The 20,517-nt window shown below is 53.5% G+C and overlaps 2 protein-coding genes across 7 annotated transcripts; one reads left to right on the forward strand and one right to left on the reverse strand.

Annotated features, from left to right (window-relative positions):
* Positions 1 to 411: 411 nt before the first annotated feature.
* On the reverse strand, positions 412 to 12,425 carry REM1 (RRAD and GEM like GTPase 1). Of its 6 annotated transcripts, none has more exons than XM_089308126.1 (5): positions 12,107 to 12,239; positions 10,721 to 11,300; positions 9,584 to 9,666; positions 5,466 to 5,667; positions 412 to 662 (listed from the first exon to the last, which is right to left on the reverse strand). In XM_089308126.1, the coding sequence occupies exons 2-5, from the start codon at positions 11,058 to 11,060 to the stop codon at positions 526 to 528; spliced, it is 762 nt and encodes a 253-aa protein (XP_089164252.1). In that variant the 5' UTR covers positions 11,061 to 11,300; positions 12,107 to 12,239; the 3' UTR covers positions 412 to 525. The 6 variants fall into 6 exon arrangements, with proteins under 6 accessions (XP_089164252.1, XP_008254385.3, XP_089164251.1 ...); XM_008256163.5 differs by lacking the exon at positions 412 to 662 and adding an exon at positions 3,797 to 4,383 and having other exon boundaries at positions 12,107 to 12,425; XM_089308125.1 differs by lacking the exon at positions 412 to 662 and adding an exon at positions 3,797 to 4,383 and having other exon boundaries at positions 10,721 to 11,116; positions 12,107 to 12,219.
* Positions 12,426 to 15,121: 2,696 nt separating this feature from the next.
* Positions 15,122 to 20,517, forward strand: DEFB124 (defensin beta 124). The gene is made up of 2 exons (XM_017342171.4): positions 15,122 to 15,279; positions 20,312 to 20,517. The coding sequence occupies exons 1-2, from the start codon at positions 15,222 to 15,224 to the stop codon at positions 20,467 to 20,469; spliced, it is 216 nt and encodes a 71-aa protein (XP_017197660.1). The 5' UTR covers positions 15,122 to 15,221; the 3' UTR covers positions 20,470 to 20,517.

Consider the following 20,517-nt stretch of genomic DNA (forward strand, 5'->3'; position numbering starts at 1 on the left):
GTTTAGAGGATTAAATGAATTAACATGCAAAAAGCACTCAGAACAATACCTGGTATCTGGTCAAGGTGATGTGGTTGTTGGCTCTTGTTTTCACATGACCTTGGACTCAGGCAATTCAACTCCTCCCTCTGGGCCGCAGTTTCCCCAATCATACCATTAGGAGAGCAGTTCTTCCCTGCTTCTGATCTGAGTGTGAATCCCAAGTACTTTTTCTTGCTGTGTGGTGTTAGACACATTTCTTGGGTTCTCTTAGCCTCAATGTGCTCATCTATTAAGTGGTATCTATTAAGTACAGCTGTGGTGATGATAAAATGAGAAAATGCATACTGAGCACGTAGCATGTGGCACCACACTAACACACAGAGTGAAAACAAAGTTATTTTTTGTTTGTTTTTGTGGATGACAAAGGACTTTTTTTTGGAAAGATTTATTTATTTGAAAGTCAGAATTACGAAGAGAGGGGAAAGACAGAGAGGAGGGAGAGAGAGAGAGGGAGAGAGAGAGAGAGGTCTTCCATCCGCTGGTTCACTCCCCAACTGGCCGCAACGGCTGAAGCTGATCCGAAGCCAGGAGCCTGGAGCTTCTTCTGGATCTCCCACGTGGGTGCAGGGACCCAAGCACTTGGGCCATCTTCCACTGCCTTCCCAGGTCACAGCAGAGAGCTGGATTGGAAGTGGATCAGCCAGGTCTTGAACCGGCACCCATATGGGATGCTGGCACATCAGACCAGGGTGTTAACCCGCTGTGCCATAGCGCAGGCCTCAACAAAGGAGTTCCTAAAAGATAATGAGCTGTGTCCCCAGCAGGTGCATTGTGGTTTTCTCACATGTTTTCCCAGAATTACCTTGTTGACAGATACCTAGAGTCAGAGGCGTTGGGACTGGAAGGGCCACTTATAGGTTGGTTAATTAATCTATTCAAGAAATATTGACTGTTATGTGCCTGTGACCAGCCAGGCATAGGTGCAGGTGCTGAGGCCAGAGCAGTACTGAGGGCCCTGGCCTCAGGGAACTGTCACTGCTGTGGGGGGAGACAGACCACACACAGGTGACTGTATAAGTATATGATACAAATTCACATTCAGCCTCTTTATTTCACAGGTGAGGAGGCTGAGCCCAAAGGGGTAAAGGCTCTTCCTGGGGTCCTGCCGTGTCACAGCCAGGAAGACTTCTAAGCAGTTCTTCGCAGCCTCAGCACTTTTCACCTTTAACAAACTGAGTTCCCTAAAGTCTTAACCCCAAATTCGGTGATTCTGCCTAGACACAGGAACCGTTTTAAGCACCTTGTACATCACTTAATCTTGACATCAACGCTTATTTTATTTATAGATGGGGAAAACTAACGCACAGAGAGGTGGAGGGGAGCAGGGTTTGCAGAGCCCCCCTGGGGCTGCTCCCCTGTGGGCGCAGCTGGCTGAATACTCTCCCCATAGCCTGCTCTGCTTAATTTCTCCCTCTTCCCTCCCCCTCTCCAATCCTAGTCTCAACTTTCTCTCCCACTTTCTGAGTGGCCTGGGGTAAGCCTCTCCGTCTCTGGCCCCCATGGTCCCTATCCGTGAGCTGAGGGGGACTGGGCTGGGTTATGGGCCTTCACTGCGCACCCTGGCCTTTCGGTCCCACCCCGCTTCGTAACTGGTTTTCTAGTCTGGTTCCTCCATTGCAATCTGAGTTCCAGGAAGTAGCAAGAGTCCTCCTCCTCGTCAGCACCTCTCCGGAGCTGGCACTGCGCTGTGCACTTAGTGGGCACTCAGTACTTGTTCACAGACGAAGAAAGAAGGGAATGAAGCGAGTGTCTTCAGTTTTCTGCAGCCGGCTCCTGAACTCGCTCCCTGGCCCCTCTCCCTTTCTCAGCCCCCCCTTCTTCCCTCCCTTTCACCTCCCGGGGCTGACTCCGGCCCTCCATCCGGCCTGCATTTTTCCGGGTTTGATATCATTTTTTCCACTCTCCCGGCTGCTGCCGGCTGCCTCTGCCAACTTTCCACAGCTCCAGCCCCTCCCCCCTGACCGCAGGCCGGAGACAGCTGGGGGAAGACCCTCCTCCTTTTCCCTTCCCAGGGCTGGATCAGGATGGGGGGGTCAGCGCCATGGGTGCCCCACTGGCCAGGCTGGGTGGGAGGGGGTTGCCGCTGGAGGGGATGGCTTGGTGTTTGGGTCTTTCTCATCACTGCATCACCCCGGGGCCACTGGGCTGTGGTGGCCCATGTGTGGGGCTGAGGCGTCTGGGCCAGCAGCTGGTTGGGGGCAGGGGTGTCAGGCATTAGGGACACAATGGTCCAAACCAAATTGTTTGCAGCTTGTTCTCCTCTTAAAGAACTGACACCACTTTCCTTTGGACTGGAAACTCCTGACCTGACCCCTAACACCCAGCCCTGTCCCCAGCCAGGCTGGACGTCTCACCACCTCCTTCCTCCTACACAGCAGAAGGGAGGTTGGAAGAGGCTGGGCCCTGGGTCTGGTCCTCACTGGCTGGGATACCCCAGGGGGCTCACTCCTCCTCTCTGGGCTTCAGGTTACACATTTGGAAAATAGATGAATTAGGCTAAATTGGGGTCCATTCTGGGGACTGATGGATTGCGTTTCATTGAGTTCATGCTCCTCTCCTTAAACTGAGAGTCTGAATGTTTCTGTCATTTTTTTTTTAATAAATATTTCTTTATTTGAAAAGCAGAGTGCCCAAGAGAGGCAAGACAGACAGACAGACACACACACACAAACATACACACAAACACACACACACACAGAGAGAGAGAGAGAGAGAGAGAGAGAGATCTTCTATTACTGGCTCACTCCTCAAATGGCTACAACAGCCAGGTGTGAGAACAGTAGCAAGGAACTCCATCCAGGTCTCCCATGTGGGTGGCAGGGGTCGAAGTACTTGGACCATCATCTGCTGCCTTCCAGGCACATTAGCAGGGAGCTGGATTGGAAGCAGAGCAGCCAGGACTTGAACTGGCGCTCCAGTATGGGATGTGGGAGTCACAACGCCTGGCCTTCTGTGACACTCTTACAGAGCACTGTGGATAAATTGTGCATCGACTGATCCTTCAGGCCTGGACTGGAATCCTGGCAACGTCACTTATAGCAGCTGTGTGATCTTGGCCATGAGCCTTGGCATTGTCCATGCTTGTTTCCCAATTAGAAAGACAGGGTTAATAGTAACACCCTCCTCCCAGGTGTTGTGCCGATTGAGTCACAACAGCTTAGCACACCTTCAGTTTCCAACAAGCAGCAGCTATGATATTGCCAGGATGAGCATCAGGGGTCCTTCCAGATAACATTTTATGAATCTACTGGTATACTCTAAAAAATGAGTTAAGAAGGGGCCACCTCTGTGATGCTAGTATCCCATATGGGTACTGATCTGAGTCCCAGTTGCACCATTTCTGATCTAATGCACCTGGGAAAGCAGCCGAAGATGGCTCAAGTGATTGGGCCCTTGACACTCGCATGGGAGACCCAGATGCAGTTCTTGGCTCCTGGCTTCAGCCTGGCCCAGCCAAGGTCATTGGGGCCATCTGTGGAGTGAATTAGTGGATGGAAGATCTTTCTGTCTCTCTGTAACTCTGCTTTCAAATAAACAAATCTTAAAAAAAAAATAAAAATAAAAAAAGGAGTCAAGAAAGAAAACAGCAGGTCATCACAACCAACTGGTTTCTCAAAGACTCGGGCAGGCATGGTACCCAATGGCTGGGGGAAGGGCCTGAAAACACAATTGATATAAGGACGTTAAGGATCGGCTCTGCCAGCCAGTGTAGACGGCAGGGCAGCCAGTGTAGACGCCACAAGGAGAGGTCGGGTTGTTCAGATAGGACATCCTTCCGGACTGATTTATTGTGAGGGTTTTAGAGGTTGGCCAGAGACCAAGACAAAGATGATTTCTACAAAAAGACCCCCACTACGTATAAAACCCTACTTTGTGCCCAGCTTAGTCCCCATATCTGCCCGTGGCTTCCCGGGGCGGAGGAGGCCCCAAGGCTCTCGCTCTCGGCGATCCCCAGGCCATTAGGACAGTCGGCAGCCACGGCCCACGACGCAGGCTCCTGTCAGGGGTCTTTGCCGGTGGAGCCCGGGATGCACCCCAGTGTCTTGCCACCTTGGGAGGGCGGGCGGCCTCAGAGTACGGCCAGGTTGTGACAGGACTTGGAGCGGGCCTTGAGTGCCCGGCGGCGGGCACTGCGGGCCGTCAGGCGAGCCAGGAAGCGACGTGCGCGCTGGCCGAGGCTGGCGCGGCGTCGGGGCGCGGGCGGCTCGCGGGCCGCGCTGTCCCGGCGCCGCAAGCGCAGTTGGCGCACCACGCCCTCGAAGAGCTCCGCCACGTTGTGCTGCAGAGCGGCTGATGTCTCGATGAACTTGCAGTCGAACACCACGGCGCAGGCGCGGCCCTCTTGGCGGGGGCGGGGTCCGGCGGGCGGAGAAGGGGTGGGAAGAGGTGTGTTGAGTTTCAATTAGAAGCGATTTTTCCTGTGCCCACACTTGGTGGTGGTGTCGGGAAACTCAGAGACAAATCAGACTGGGCCGCGAGGAGTTAGTTTACAGGCTAGTGACTGACGCTGGAAGAGAGGGAGGCTAGGAAGACAGGGAGGCTGGGACGAGGTTGGGACCGGATAGGGACCAGGTTAAACGCCACGTATGGCGTCCAACCCGTGATTGGAGTTACCGAGCAGCTGGTTAAAAGGCAGAATTCTGGCCGATTCGGGATGTTTGGGGTGAGGTCTGGTAACCTGAGTTTTAACAAAATCTGTTGGGGTGTGTGTGTCCCTAAAGGATGTGGTCTTCCTCCATCAACATTGCCAATGGGCTGAGAGGCAGGGGCCTGAGGGCCAGTCCTCAGTGGCTGGAGACTCCATGAACCTGGCTTTCTCTCTATGAGTTCCAGTTTCCAGATTTTACTCCTTGAGTGGGGCCATGTTAAGATCTTCTTGGGCCCTACCTGACAGGTCAGACTTACTAAAATATTCATCATCCCATCATCAATATCATTTATCTACTACTTTAAAAGTCTGGTTTGTAGTTGCTATCTGACATGATATAAAACTTCGTGAACTTTGAATTTATAGTTTCCTGTCATTTTGGAGTCAATAGCGGTCTTTTTTGGTTCTCAAATGCAAGCCCTTGAACAGGCTGCGGGCTCCGGGCCTATCACACCTGGGGGAGGCAGTGTTTGTAATTAAGGAGCCCTAGGGGACGTTTCATGCAGACAAGTGACGGGCCAGCCCTGCTTCTGCACCACGCTGACAGCTGAAGCAGGACCGATTGAGTGGGGAGAAGCACCTGGCGCAGGCTGAAGTGGAGATGCCAGGTCAGGGCAGAGAAGGGAAGCGGGTGTGGGGCTGCCAGGACTTGAGGACCGGTTTGGAGACTGAGAGAGGGCTGGGAAGTAGCTGCGGGGTGGGGGTGGGGCAGGCAGGGTCTGAGGGGAAGGGCATGGAGGGGCGCGGTGACAGTGGGGTGGCGTGGAGGGCTCACCTTCCACCGAGACTTCCCGGCAGCGGGCCAGGTCCGCCTTGTTGCCCACGAGGATGATGGGCACGTGGTCCGCCTGGTGCGTGCGTCGCAGCTGAATGCGAAGCTCAGAGGCACTCTCAAAGCTGCGGCGGTCTGCGATGGAGTACACGATGACGTAGGCACTGCCCGCCTGCAGGCACGACTCCCGCTTCCCGCTGTCGTCCTGCGGGGGAGGGGCCCCAGGATTCTCAGACAGTGCGGAGGCCCTGGGTCAGGAGGGGCCGGACCGCTCTAAGGGGCGAGACATCGACACCTCGGACAGGTGGGGGAATAGATTGCGCCACAGTTCCCTACGTCATCTTGAGAAAACCGCTTCTGGGCCTGAAACATTGGACTAACGACCTTCCCCAGTGCATTCTCTCATTCATTCATTCCTCCTGTGGGCTGGGCACTGGAGACAAAGGACTCATTCGGCCTGCCTTCCTGCTAAGAGGGGCTGGCTCTGCCTGCTCAGCTCTTTTGTCCGTTCTCCGAGGAGGAGATTTTTAGCCTTGCCAGGCAGTTCTTGAGGCCTTCAGCTACCTGGAACTAAGAGAAAAATGCGAGAGAGGGAAGCGAAGACAGGGGGCTGCCTTCAGAGAGAGGCGTTTTTCAGGCCGGTTTTAAAGAGAGGAGGTGAAGGAGCCGCTGAGGGAGGACTTGAGGTTCTGCAGGGGCAGGGAGGGGCAAGGAGCACTTGAAGAAGTGGCGTCTCTTCACGTTGTTTGTTTGCCCGGGTAAAGGAGAGAGCTGGGGGGATTCTGATTTTCCGTTCTGGGTGGGGGTCTTCCGTGAGGGACAGCACTCAAGACTGGACCCTTCGGGTAACGATTGCAAGTGTTTTCACAAGAAGTCCCTGCCCTCCAAACACTCACGGCCTGGAAGGGAGCCTGTGGGGGTGCAGGGCTGAATGCATGCCGAGTACCACTAGGAGAGGCGTTTGCAAAGGGCTGCATGAGCTGGGGGCTCAGAGGGGGAGACCCGAAGAAGTCAGCGTGGCCGAGAGTGGGGCGGGGGCCTGGAATGGAGAGTGGGCTTGAAAGCACAAGAAGGAGAGAAGCGATTCCAGATGAAGAGAACAGAGCTGAGAACTGGAGTGGGAAAGACCGGGTGCAGTGGAAGCATTTGTCCTGAGTGGGGAAGAAGCTAGACAATTTTCTGATAACCAAGTCAGATAGATGACTAAGAAGGCAACAGATCCCGAGTCAACAACACTGTCAACAGCTATCCTGAGGATTCGTCAGGCCGAAAACCTGAGGATGGAGTCACACAGACCTGGATTTCCAAGTTCACTATGGGTGGGCTCCTTCCTCCCTGTGGGTCCGTTTCCCCTTCTGTTGAATGGAGTCCTGAGCCCCACTTTTAGAGGTTCTTATTCATTAATCTGGGGTGAGGTCTGAGAATTTGATTTTTTTTAAATTATTTATTTTCCGCCGGCGCTGTGGCTCAATAGGCTAATCCTCTGCCTGCGGCGCTGGCACCCCGGGTTCTAGTCCCGGTTGGGGTGCCGGATTCTGTCCCGGTTGCCCCTCTTCCAGGCCAGCTCTCTGCTGTGGCCCGGGAGTGCAGTGGAGGATGGCCCAAGTGCTTGGGCCCTGCACCCCATGGGAGACCAGGAGAAGCACCTGGCTCCTGGCTTCAGATAAGCGCATTGCGCTGACTGCAGCGCGTGGGCCGCAGCGGCCATTGGAGGGTGAACCAACGGCAAAAGGAAGACCTTTCTCTCTGTCTGTCTCTCTCTCTCACTGTCCACTCTGCCTTTCAAAAAAAAAAAGTTATTTATTTTCATTTTATTTGAGAGAGAGGAAAGGAGGGAGGGAGAGGGGAAAAGAGAGAGAGAGATTTTCCATTCAGTGGCTCACCCCCAAATGCCTGTAACAACCAGGGCTGGGCTAGGCTGAAGCCAGGAGCCCAGAATTCAACCCACGTCTCCCATGTGGGTGACAGGGACCTAAGTATTTGAGCCATCACCTGCTGCCTCCCACGGAGCCCATTAGCAGGAATCTGGGGTCAAGAGTGGAACTGGGACTTGTACAGAGGCCCTGTGACAGGGATGCTGATGTCCCAAGGAGCGTCTTAAGTGTTGCAGCAAACATCTGCCCCTGAGAATTTGAGTTTTAATACTCTCCAGGCGACCGGCGCCGCGGCTCACTAGGCTAATCCTCCACCTAGCAGCGCCGGCACACCGGGTTCTAGTCCCGGTCGGGGCGCCGGATTCTTTCCCAGTTGCCCCTCTTCCAGGCCAGCTCTCTGCTGTGGCCCGGGAGTACAGTGGAGGATGGCCCAAGTGCTTGGGCCCTGCACCCCATGGGAGACCAGGATAAGTACCTGGCTCCTGCCTTCGGATCAGCGCCGTGTGCCGGCCGCAGCGGCCATTGGAGGGTGAACCAGTGGCAAAACGAAGACCTTTCTCTCTGTCTCTCTCTCTCTCTATCCACTCTGCCTGTCCAAAAAAGAAAAAAAAAAAAAAAAACCTCTCCAGGCGACCCATGGTCATCCAACCTAGGGCACTCATGAATGGGCAAAAGGCTCATTTAGTTCTTCCAGATTCTGCCTGTCTGACATCAGGGTATTATCTAGCCTAGGCATGGAAAAATAGATGCCAGTTCCACTACGGCTGTTACTATGTTGGAACTCTTTGAAAGCTCCCCTCACAGTCACTGACCAAGGAAACTGCTTCCATTTCCCCATTTGCTGGTAGGGACACCAAAGCCAGGAAGGAAGAAAAAACTATTTGAAGGCCACACAGCAAGCTGGACATTGAGTTCCAGTTTCTGCCTTCTAGTTCAGTACTCTTGCTCCCCTGTTTCCTAAGTGGGACGCTCAGTCTGATCACTGGACTCTGTCCCATACTAGGCCCCCCGCCCCTTACTAGTCTGCAAGCTCCATAAGCCTGGATCAGAGTCCGCCTTATTCAGCGCTGTGTCTCCAGGGTCTTGGCCCATTATAGACACCTAGCAAGTATTTTTGAATGAATGAATGAGTGAAACCTCAGTTGGAAGTCCAACAGGTGATGCACCCCCAAGATTGGGGATGGGAAGGGCCGATCATAGTGGGTAAGGGTAGAGGCTCTGTGGTTTGGTAGATCTGGGTTTGAATCCCACTTGCTATCTGAGAGCTCTAGACGCATTGACTTCTCTGAGCTGCAGTTTCCCCATGGGTAGAATGGGAAGCGGAAGATTCACTGTGTTGTTTTTGTTTTGACTGCACGTTGTAATACAGGTGCAGTGCTTAGCACACGGGCTAATACTTAGGAAGAGGACACCTGCCGTTAGGCGAGTCATAAGTACGGCACTCAGGTGGTCCTGCGGTTTCCTTTCATGCTTCTACGAAGCAGTGGACCCAAGGGCTTCTTCGTTTGGCCGGCCTACCCGAGGAGCTATCCAGCCATTCTTGTCTTCCTAGAGTTAGGAGCGGGGTCCACCCTCAGTGAGGTGGGATTGTAGGTGACTTTTAGATTCTCGTCTTTGCTTAGTTCTGTGGAGCCAGAGAAGCCAGGTAGGGCAGTCATGACAGGGATGTGTGCCTGCCTGCTGCTCATTCCTGTGCCGTGAGGGGTAGGGAGGGGCGGCCCTCCGCTTCCCTTTCTCGCTAGCTATCAAGTTAGGAGTAGGAATTATCCTTGAGCTCCTCACCCCTGTCCGGCTTGTTTTTTTCATGCTCCACACTGGGTTCATTTCTGTAAAGTTACAGAAGAACTTAAAAATCAGGAATGCAGGAATGAGTGACCATTTATCAGGTGAGAAAACTGAAGCTCAAAGTGGGAAAGTCAATTGCACAAAGCTAAACAACTAGTAAGAAAAAGGGGGGTTCAGCCTTAGACATTTTGGTGCCAAATTCAGTTACTTCTGCATACTACGATGGGGAGGCCCACAGGGGTGGACCACTTCCTGGGATGGCTGCTGGGAGGGGAATGGAGACAGAGGTCAGGGCCAGGAGGAGCTGTCTTTGGTTGGAAAGGCTGCCCAGGAGCTGTGCATTCTGGGGGGATTTGGAGGGTGGCCCCTGCACCAACTCTGCTCTATGTGCTCCAGGAGGGGACAAGAATCTGGTTTTAGGCTCAGCACCCCTCCCCCCAAATCCGGCTTGCAGTGCCATACCAGTTTCTCGGCCTCCCAGGTATCCATGACCACCAGTGTGGTGTCCTCTCCATCCACTGTGAGGGTCCTCTCATATACATCTTCTGCAACCGAGGGGAGAGCCAGATCTCAGGGAGGAGGGGCAGGCCAGGGGCTGGGCGCGCGGCTCCCTAGCTCCCTAGCTCCTGTTTTTGGTCACATGGCCCCTCCACTTCTCCCTGGGAGTGCTCTCTACACATGTGTGCTGTCTGTCTCCCCTGGTAGATCCAGGAGCTCCACGAGGAACCTCTGTCTCTCCAGCTGCCAGTATAGTGCCTGCCACTTGGTAGTTGCTGAGAAAGTTGGTTTGGTGCTTGGATGAGTGCGGGGTGGTGGGGTTCAAGTTGCTGGGAATTCTCCCAGTCCTGCCTACCCTGTCTCTGGCTTAGCATATGTGTCAAGCAGGTCATGTTTTTCTCTCTGGGCCTGTCTCCTCATCTATAACATGTACAGGTGTACATAATACACCTATCGTAAGGGTTTTCTCAGGGGGTCAAGGCTGGAGAAGGAGCCTGGCCATGTCTCCACCTTCTCTCCTCTTTTAGCCAATCCCCCTTTCACTCACCCTGTGTCCCCCTCAGCCAGTCCTGCTGGGGCCCAGCATCAGTCCTGCTCCCTCCCCTATCGCTGGGTTGCATTTCTTGGGAATAAAGCAAGCCAAGGCCCAGAGCTTGGGGTGCGGGAGTCTCCATTCTGAGAAGGATCTTAGCTTTGCCACAAGTCACAGTGGTCTTGGCTGGGTGTCTATGGGAGCAGGAGGGTCCAAGAGTCAGGAGCCCTTGGGGATGGGAGTTTCTGAGCTGAATGGAAGCCCACCATTTCTTAATACTCAGAGAATTCAAAATGGCTCCCTTTGTGACATGGAAATAAATGATACAATTCTCTCCATGAGAAATCAAATTTTTCATTCTATTCCAGGACTTTCCCTTCCCAAGACCACTGTGTAGGCTGTGCCCTGTATAACTCCGGGGGAGCATGGTTCCCTTCCTAGTCTGTGTGAGTGATGCCCCTTAGAGTGGAAGCATGCATGATTTGTACAGGACATGGCTTGTGTGTGCCCCTGGTGACAGGACCTTCATTCCTTTGACCACATCCCAGCCCAGCCCACAGGGCCCCTACCTCCCAGCTGGTCATGGAGGTCCCGCTCTTGCTTCCCTGCAAAGAGGCTGGCCAGGCTGGTCTTCCCCACACCAGGGTCTCCAAGCAGCACCACACGGTACAGGGCCTCCCAGGAGCCTTCAGAGTCGCTGGATTCTGAGGACCAGCCGTCGGGGGCAGGGGAAGGCTTGCGGGTGGGAGGGTTGAGGGAGGCTGATTGGCCCAGCCGGGGGTGCTGGGGCTGAGTGGAGGGTGCTGTGCACAGACGACTGGGCTGGTGGCCCCTGGAGGACAGGGGCAGTGGGGTGCTGGCTCGCCGTCGCAGGGAGGTCTTGGCTTCCTGCTGCGTGTTTAGTGTCATCCTTGGTGATGTGGGGCACGGCACTTCCCTCCCTTCTTTCCTTCCTTCCTTCCTTCCTTCCTTCCAGAAAAAGGGGGGATGGGCCGTGAGCCAGTTGCTTTGGGCCTCTTCTTCTCTGTATCCTAATGGGCTGCTGAGATGTTCTCCCCAGAGCCACACTTGGTCATACAGGAGGAGGAGACACCTGAGCTCCTTGGGATGGGATCTTTCTGGGTCCAGCCGGAAGGGGTGAGTGTCAGGCTGTGAACACACAGAGACCAGCACACCCACAGGTCATTTCCCAAGCCTTAAGGAGGGCCGTCCTGGATGGCACACAGTGAGAGGCCAGCAGCCAGGTGATATGGAGAGCCTGCCCCCACCCTCCCACCCCCACCCTGTTCAGAACAGGAGCTCCTCCTTAGGGAAGGCATTTGATTGTCTCTCGCTCCCCTCTCCACCACTCTTCACACGGTTCTAGGTTGGTGGTGCAGAGGAAGGTTGAGGGTCCCCTGCGGCGATTTAATTCCGATGCATGAACCCTCGAGGTCTGAGGAGGCAGGACTGGTTGGCCCTAGAAGGGAAGGGGGCTCCGGGGGTTCCCCCAGCGGTAACCTGAGTGCCCCGGTGCCATGGGAACCCATGTCGGGCCCGCCCCTGTGTGAAAAATTCAGGAGCGGCTGGCGCTGTGGCCTCCAGCTGTCATTGGGGGGCGGGAGCCGCGAGCCGGCGGGCCCCGGGATGGGTGTCCTGGACAGGGTCCTAGTAGGAGTCGGGAGTCCCGGAGGGTGACGGGGAGGGGCACCCATGTGCCAGCCCCGGAGTCTGGGTCCCAGCCTTCCCAGCCCCAGGTCCTGGGTATGAGCGAGGCCCCCAGATGCTGGGGTGGGGTGTGGGGAGTGTTCCTTGTCTGAGGCTACCCAACCCTCGGAAGACCCTCTGCCCTGGGATGCGGGTGCCAGGTTCCTGTGCCACTGCATCACCCCCCAACCCCCCCACCCCCAGCAGGCCCCTGGCGAACTCCACTCCAATTTGAGCAAGTTGGCTGCGGGCCGCGCGTGGGACTTTACCTCGGCCTGGGGTGGGGTCCGGGGTCCCCGCCGCCTCCGCCGACCAGCGTTCCAGGTTGTACCACCAGCCTGAGCGCGCAGCCAGTCCGCCCCGCCGCCCCGGCCGGGGGAGGAGCCGCGACCCCGCCCCGTCCAGCCCCGCCCCGTGGGGGCCGCCCCAGGGCCCTCGCCCCAGGCCTTGGCCGCTCGACAGAGTTTTCTGAGTGCAGAGCTCGGCTGACCCGCCGCTTCCAGCCCTGCGCCCCGCGTGGCGGACGAGAGAAAAGAAGGATGAGGGCTCTGGGTTCCTGGAACTGGGTCCCCCTCCACGACCCCTCCGAGGACCGCATCAGCCGTGAGGCGCTCCGGCTGCGGCCCTCATGAAACCGAGTTCCAGGTCCTGGGTCCCAGGAGGGTTCAGCAGCACTGGGAGAGGGGCCCAGGAATGTGCATTTCGAGCTAGTGTCCCAAGTGATCCCCGTGCAGCTCGTTATCGTTCGTGGACTTTGAGAAACTCTGCTGTGGTTGGAGGATTAGTTCTGGGGAGTGGCTTGGGGGAAGAGGGAGCCCTGGAATGGAAGGGTTCCACGATCTTACTTTGACGTCGTTTGTTCTTTCCTGCGTTCACCCACTGAGTACTAGCAGGGCTGGACTCAGGTTTCTGCCTTTCATCCTATTGTCCCTTTTAATCGAAGTTTATGCTGTATTTTCTTTATATATAATTCATTTTCATTTTATTTGAAAAACAGAGACATACACCCACTGGCACACACACACACACACACACACACAGAGAGAGAAATCATCCATCTGCTGTTCGCTCCCTAAATGCCTGCAACTTCTGGGGCTGGACCAGGGCCAGGGTCAGGATGAAGCCGGGAGTCCGTCCCTGCCTCCCAAGTGGATGACAGGGACAGAGCCATCACCTGCTACCTCCCAGAGTGTGCATTAACAGCAAGCTGGAATTGGAAGAAGAGCTGTTTTGTGTGGGGCCATCCCAAGTAGCAGCTTAATCCCTGTACCAAACACCTGCTTTGTTGCAGCTCAATTCACAATAGCTAAGATATGGAATCAACCAGATGTCCATCAGCTGAAGACTGGATAAAGAAATTATGGTATATGTACACTATGGAATACCACACAGCAGTTAAAAAAAAAAAAAAAGGAATCCTATCCTTTGCAACAAGGTGGTGCAACTGGAAACCATTACACTTAGTGAAATAAGTCAGTCCCAAAAAGAAAAATACTATATGTTCTTCCCGATCCATGGTAACTAATGGAGTACCCAAAAGATAATCTATAGGAGTGAAATTGATATTTTGAGATTCGATCATTTTTAACAGCCCTTATCTTAACTGTTGAGGAGCAGAGGTTTTTTTCTTTATACTATTTGTTGAACTCTTTACTTAGTGTAGGGTTAATCTTTTGAGTGTAAAGCTAACTGAAAATAGATCTTTGTAAAAAATAAGAGTGGGAATAGGCGAGGTGAGAGGTAGAAGGGTGGGAGCATGGGCGGGAGGGAGGGTAGGGTGGAGAGTAAGTATCATTGTGCTCCAAATCTGTATGTAGGAAACACATGAAGTTTGTAACCTTAAATAAAATCAAAAAAAAAAAAAAAACAAAAAAAAACTTCCCAAGCATTTAGGTGGAAGAAAGGGACTCTGGTCTTGGGATAGAAGTTGGCTCTGGTGGAGTGACCACCCATGGGGCCAGGATCCAGGCTCTTTAATCAGTGTGCCTCCCTTTAGGCCTGGAGGGATTGAGATGTGAGTGTGTGGGACCGAGGAGACCGGGCTGCACCTGTGGGTGGGCTCATTGTCATGGCTGAGGGGGTCCAGGTGTCCAGCTTGGAACAGCTTCAACGCTTCCCAGTAGATGGGCTCAACCCCCGCGGGTGCTGGGCACAGGCTGACACTCGATGCCTGGCTTCCTCCTGGGGCTCCCAGCCCTGTGACTCAGTTGCTGTACGACTGTGGGCAAGGCAACTCCCCATTTTGGGTTTCAATTTTTGTACTTAAAAACTGTAATCTGAATGGGCTACACCCATGCTAGACAAACAAACAAAAGCCTCTGGTTGTCTAGGAAAGCCTGAACTTGGCCTTAAAGTCCCATCATGCTCTGGCTCTCATCCTGTGCAGGGACGTGCCAACCTCTCCTCCAACATAGTCCTTGCTCTGCCTGGGCCTCGTCTTGCAGGCGCAGTCTGCTCCTTCAGCCCGGGACACCTTTTCTCCTTCATGACGCACTGGGGTTCCCGTGTAGCAGATAGGATCCCACGCTCTGCACATCCAAGGGCCCCTGAAGCTTGTGGAATGTGGAATTGAAGGATAAGTTTATCTCGGTGCAGAGGCTTTGTGAAACCCATGCATGTTTTTTTCATAATATGCTCTTTCCACGGACTTTTTGGAAACTCCTTGTGTGTTATCTCAGTGTTCCCCAAACTGTGTGTTGGAATTACCTGCAGGTTTGCTGGGACTCACCCCCTCAGACCACTGGATTTGAGGCAGAATTTGCATCTCTTGCAAGTCCCAGGTGCTGTTGCTAGCTGGTCTGGGGATGACACTTTGAGAACCCCTGTATTATTCACTTAATTATCTACTGAAGTAGGGACTGTTAATCTCCCATTTTTCAGAGCAGGCCTAAATACACGCTAAATACCTCTAAAATACCTTTTTGGTATTTTATATACACCAAATATACCTAAATACCTCTTTGGCATTTGGAAGGGAAACCTCCATTCTGTTAGCCTCGCAAGGGGATCATTCCATAGATGATGGGCTGGGACTCAGAGAAGTGAAGTGACCTGTCTAAGGTCTCACAGCAATTAGAGGGAGGTGCTGGGATTGATCAGGGTCTCTCAAAGTCAAGGCTGTCTCGGTGGGGTGGAAGGAGATTGCCAGCTTCTGACCCGCAGGGCTGGCCTCAGAAAATCCTGCCCGCAGCATCAGAGCTCAGCAGCCTCTGGAGGCCTTGGCTGACCAGCTGCTGGCAGGGGCTCCTCCTCCCGCTTCGGTCTGCTGCCCACAGCCCGGCCTTCCTCTGCGGCCAATAAAGGCTGGGCCGTGGCAGGCAAGGCTCAGTACGCCCTGCTGCTCTCTTGTGTTTCCCCAGCGGCCTCCCCAGGAGCCCTGTGGCCATGACACAGCTGCTCCTGCTCATTGTGGTGCTCCTGGTCCTGGGTCACGTGCCACCAGGTAACATCACCTGTGTGTGTGTGTGTGTGTGTGTGTTTAAAGGAGGAACAGGCTTGCGGGTCCCAGAGAACAGAGGAGCCTAGGCTAGCACATAAGTTCTGGCCTCACCAGAACTTGCAGGGCGCCTTAGAGCAAGGTGCTAAATAAGCCGGCACCTCCGTTTTTTTTTTTTTTTTTTTTTTTTTTAAGATTTATTTATGGGGCCAGCACCGTGGCTCACTTGGTTAATCTGCTGCCTGTGGCGCCAGCATCCTATATAGGCGCCGCTTCTAGTCCCAGTTGCTCCTCTTCCAGTCCAGCTCTCTACTGTGGCCTGGGAGGGCAGTGGAGGATGGCCCAAGTGCTTGGGCCCCTGTACCTGCATGGGAGACAAGGAAGAAGCACCTGACTGCTGGCTTCAGATCGGTGCAGTGCCGGCCATAGCGGCCATTTGGGGAGTGCACCAATGACAGGAAGACCTCTCTCTCTCTCTCTCTCTCTCTCTCTCTTCCCTCCCTCCCTGCCTCCCTCTCTCCCTCCCTCCCTCTCTCTCTCTGTCTATAACTCTGTCAAATAAATAAAAAAAGATTTATTTATTTATTTCTTTGAAAAGCAGAGTTACAGAGAGGCAGAGGCAGAGAGAGAGAGAGAGAGAAAGAGAGAAGTCTTCCATCTGGTGTGTCACTCTCCAAATGGCTGCAATGGCCAGGGGTGAGCTGATCAGGAGCCAGGAGCTTCTTCTGGGTCTTCCACGCAGATGCAGGGGCCCAGGGACTTGGGCCATCTTCTACTGCTTTCCCAGGCCATAGCAGAGAGCTGGATTGGAAGAGGAGCAGTGAAGTCTTGAACTGGTGCCCATGTGGGATGCAGCATTGTAGATAGCAGGTTTATCTGCTATCCACAGTGCTGGCCCCTGCACCTCAGTTTTATAATCTGTGAAATGGGATTCACTCAATTTACTATTTGACAGGTGCTATTATGATTGCTGGGGTTCTAGCAGTGGGGGAAAACAAGGTCTTTGCTTTCATGGAGCTTATATTTTAGTTGGTGGAGATAGAAAATAAGTAAACATAGTATGTCAGGCAGTAAGAAGAATGAAGGGGTTAGAGCTGATGGGATGGTCACGGAAGTCCTAGGAAAAGGTTTTTTTTTTTTTTTTTTTTAATATTTTGTTTATTTATTTGAGAGGCAGAGTTATAGACAGAGGGAGAAAGAAAGAGAGAAAGGTCCTCCATCCGCTGGTTCACTCTCCAAATGGCTGCAATGGTTGGAGCTGGGCCAATCTGAAGCCAGGAGCTTCTTCTGGGTCTCCCACACAGGTGCTGGGGCCCAAGCACTTGGGCCATCTTCCACTGGCTTCCCAGGTCCCAAGCAGAGAGCTGAGTTGGAAGAGGAGCAGCCGGGACACAAACTGGCTCCCATATGGGATGCTGGGACCACAGGCAGAGGCTCAGCCTGCTAACCATAGCACTGACCCCCAAGGATTTTGTTTTTAAAATTTTTTATTTTAAAAATTTGCAATATATGTGAAACTAGAGAGAAAAATATAATGAATAAGGTAAGTTTTTAAATTTTTAAAAATATTTTTATTTATTTATTTGAAAGTCAGAGTTACACAGAGAGAGGAGAGGCAGAGAGAGAGAGAGGTCTTCCATCCAATGGTTCACTCCCCAATTGGCTGCAACAGCTGGAGCTGCGCCAATCCGGAGCCAGGAGCCAAGAGCTTCTTCTGGGTCTCCCACGCAGGTTCAGGGGCCCAAGGACTTGGGCCATCTCCTACTGCTTTCCCAGGCCATAGCAGACAGCTGGATGAAGTGGAGCAAACATTTTTATTATGGAAAAAATTTAATCATGGAAAAATAGAGAATCATGTAATGATGTCAGTTTTCTTATTTATTTGAGAGAGAGAGAGAGAGAGCTCTCATCCACTGGTTTAGTCCCCCAAATGCCTGCAGTAGCCTTGACTGGACTGGGGTGCTGCTCCCCAGGGTGTGCATTAGCAAGAAGGTGGAGTCAGGAGCTGGAGCTGGGAGTTGAACGCAGGTGCTCCAGTGTGGGATGTAGGTATTTTAACTGCTAGGCTAAATGCCCACCCTGTGTTGTGTGAGTTTCTAAAAGAAACTTTGGCAGCCGGCGCCGCGGCTCACTAGGCTAATCCTCCGCCTTGCGGCGCTGGCACACCGAGTTCTAGTCCCGGTTGGGGCGCCGGATTCTGTCCCGGTTGCCCCTCTTCCAGGCCAGCTCTCTGCTGTGGCCTGGGAGTGCAGTGGAGGATGGCCCAAGTGCTTGGGCCCTGCACCCCATGGGAGACCAGGAGAAGCACCTGGCTCCTGGCTTCGGATCAGCTCGGTGCGCCAGCCGCAGTGGCCATTGGGGGGTGAACCAACAGCAAAGGAAGACCTCTCTCTCTCTCTCTCTCTCTCTCTCTCTCTCTCACTGTCCACTCTGCCTGTCAAACAAACAAACAAACAAAAAAACAAGAACTTTGGCTCAGCGATTAAGACACCTCTTGGGATGCCTGCATCACTTCTCAGAGTATCTGCGTTCTGTCCTGGTTCTGCCTCCCATCCAGCTTCCTGCTCATGTGCACCCTGGGAGGCAGTGTTTGAGTCTTTATCACTCACATGGGAGACCTGGATTGAATTCCAGACTCCTAGATTCTAGCTATTGTGATCATTTAGGGAGTGAATCAGCAGATGGAAGATCTCTCTTTCTCTCTGCCTTTCAAATAAATAATAAAAACTAATAAATAAAAATTAAAAAGGAAAATTTCACACAAGTGAAAAAAATAGTATAGGGGCCGGCACTGTGGCATAGCGGGTAAAGCTGCCACCTCAGTGCCACCATCCCATGTGGGTGCAGGTTCAAGTGCCGGATGCTCCACTTCTGATTCAGCTCTCTGCTATGGCCTGGGAAAGCAGTGGATGATGGCCCAAGTCCCTGGGCCCCTGCACCTGCATGGGAGGCCTGGAAGAAGCTCCTGGCTCCTGGCTTCAAATCGGCACAGCTCTGGCTGTTATGGCCATCTGGGGAGTGAACCAGCAGATGGATGACCTTTCTCTCTCTCTCTGCCTCTGCCTCTCTGTAACTCTGCCTTGCAAATAAATAAATCTTTAAAAAAATAGTATAAAGAAATCCTGTGTACCTGTCATCCAACCTCAGAAATTACCAACTTGATTCATTTCTGTCACTCACTTCTCCGCCTCCCTAGTGAATTATTTTGAAGTAAACCCCAGCTATTTTATCATTTTATGTAAGATGGGCTTGAGCAGAGGTTTGAATAAAGTGAGGATACAAGCAGATTGTTCCAGGAAGAAGGAGCAGCAGAGACAAAGGCCCTGAGGCAGCAGTGTGGCTGGAGTAAGGAGTACTGAGGAACACAGTGGGAGACAACAGCAGAGACACGAGGAAGGGTGATCGTCATGTCGGGGAAAATAAAAACCCGGGGTCTGAGGGTGACTGAGGAGCCGAGACAGGACGATGGGTTACAATCATGTCATAGGACAGTCCTCGCTTGGGAGTCTGCTTCCAGGCCCGCCACTTAAAGGCTCAGGGAGCTTGGGCAAGTCCCTTGCTTTCTTTATCAGAAAGTTGACCTAGAATGGGCCCTGGGGACTGCCAGGATCTAAGCTGTGCTTCGGATAACCCCGCCTGCTACTTCCTGAGTACCTGCTCTGTCCCAGGCACTGTGCTGACGCGATCCCATCACTGCCCTCTGAAAAGAGGACGCTGAAGCGCAGGCCACTCAGCCGGGAAGTGACAGAGTGAGGAGCTGGAGCCAGGAGGTCTGAGCTGGGGTCACCGCACACTGCTAACCAATACCCCGCACGTCCTCTTCGGAGTGCGGATTTCATCACAGAGATTTTTGAGGCTGGTGCTGTCTCAGGCTCAGATTCTCTACCTCAGCAAGATGGAAAGATGGGCTGGTTAGCAGGGCTGAATAAAGCCGTGGGTGGTCCGTGGTGTGATGTGAGGAGCACGTGGGGCCTTTTTATCCACGGGGGTGTGGGGAAACCTTCCTTCCCCTCCCCCTGCTTCCACTTAGTGCTCCACCTGCTGCGTTGCTTTCTCTGTTTCTGGGGCTGTGGGTGAGAGAGGTCGCGGCGGCAGACAAGCCTGTGCAAGCAGCCCTCTTCTCTCGCCACCATCCCACCATTTACAAAACTTCTTTATTTTCATTTTGTTTCAAAGGGAGAGGGAGAGAAAGAGAGAGAGAGAGAGAGAGACCGAGTCTGTCTTCTGGTTCACTCCTCTAATGCTTGCAACAGCCAGGGTTGGGTCAGGCTGGAGCCAGGTCTGCCAGGTCTCCCACACAGGTGGCAGGAACCCAAGTACTTGAGCCACCACCTGCTGCCCCCCAGGGTGAGCATCAGCAGGAAGCTGGATCGGAAGCAGAGTAACCGGGACTCAAATCAGACAGCCCAGTATGGGACGTGGTGTCTTTAACCACTGTGCCGCATGCCTGTCCCTGCCCTGATGAGAGCCGTCACGTCACTCACCACAAACTCTACTTAGTGTAGTCACTTGCCTGGTTTTTAACTGAGTTCCTGGCCAGCTGGAAACTCCCTTAGGGTGTGGGCCATAGCCATGCTGTTTGTTATGGTGCTCCCAGCCCTGCCCTGAGCACTCCATGTTTGTTGAATGAATAATTAAGGAGAAGTTCCATCCCATGTTGTGACCGAAGACCCCTGGGTGGCGTACAGGACCTATACCCCCAAAGCTTTACCTTTCCTGTTGCCAGGGGTTGGAAAACTCCTCGCTAAACCTGAATATTAAGTGGGTCTCCAGCAGGGCAGTGCTGGTAAGGTTTCCGGTGTGGACTCTGGAGCCAGATCGCCTGGATTAGAACCCGGGTTCCGCTCCTTCATGGCCTGTCTGAGCTCAGCTTCCTTGCTCGGATAGCAGGGATTGTCATGAGACCGACTGTTGTCCTACGGTGCAGTTCTGGCAAGTGCGGGGAGTGTACCTGGTGTGTGGTTCACCCGGGCAAGCAGCTTCTCTGCAGTGTGTAACCAGTGGCCTCGCCGGTAACCTGTGACCTTCCTCCGCACAGGGAGAAGCGAATTCAAACGGTGCTGGCAGGGCCAAGGGGCCTGCCGAATTTACTGCACCAAGCAAGAGTCCTTCATGCACCTGTGTCCGGATGCCTCCTTGTGCTGTCTCCCCTACACACTGAAGCCTCCACTGCTCCCCAAGGTGACCGATAAGTAGCTGGCTCTGGCGTGGACACCTCGCTCTGCAATAAAACACATGCTGCCA

The sequence above is a fragment of the Oryctolagus cuniculus genome, chromosome 11 (genome assembly GCF_051225735.1).
Source record: "Oryctolagus cuniculus isolate XC-2025 breed Fujian yellow rabbit chromosome 11, ASM5122573v1, whole genome shotgun sequence".
In the NCBI taxonomy this organism is placed as follows: Eukaryota; Metazoa; Chordata; class Mammalia; order Lagomorpha; family Leporidae; genus Oryctolagus; species Oryctolagus cuniculus.

Coding starts and splice junctions, on each gene's coding strand:
- DEFB124 (XM_017342171.4), top strand. CDS start 15,222: ATGACACAGCTGCTCCTGCTCATTGTGGTGCTCCTGGTCCTGGGTCAC. Junction 15,280..20,311: donor CCTGGGTCACGTGCCACCAG/GTAACATCACCT, acceptor TCCTCCGCACAG/GGAGAAGCGAATTCAAACGG.
- REM1 (XM_008256163.5), bottom strand. CDS start 11,060: ATGACACTAAACACGCAGCAGGAAGCCAAGACCTCCCTGCGACGGCGA. Junction 5,668..9,583: donor CCTGGGAGGCCGAGAAACTG/GTATGGCACTGC, acceptor CCTCCCCCGCAG/GACGACAGCGGGAAGCGGGA. Junction 4,384..5,465: donor CCGGGAAGTCTCGGTGGAAG/GTGAGCCCTCCA, acceptor GCCCCCGCCAAG/AGGGCCGCGCCTGCGCCGTG.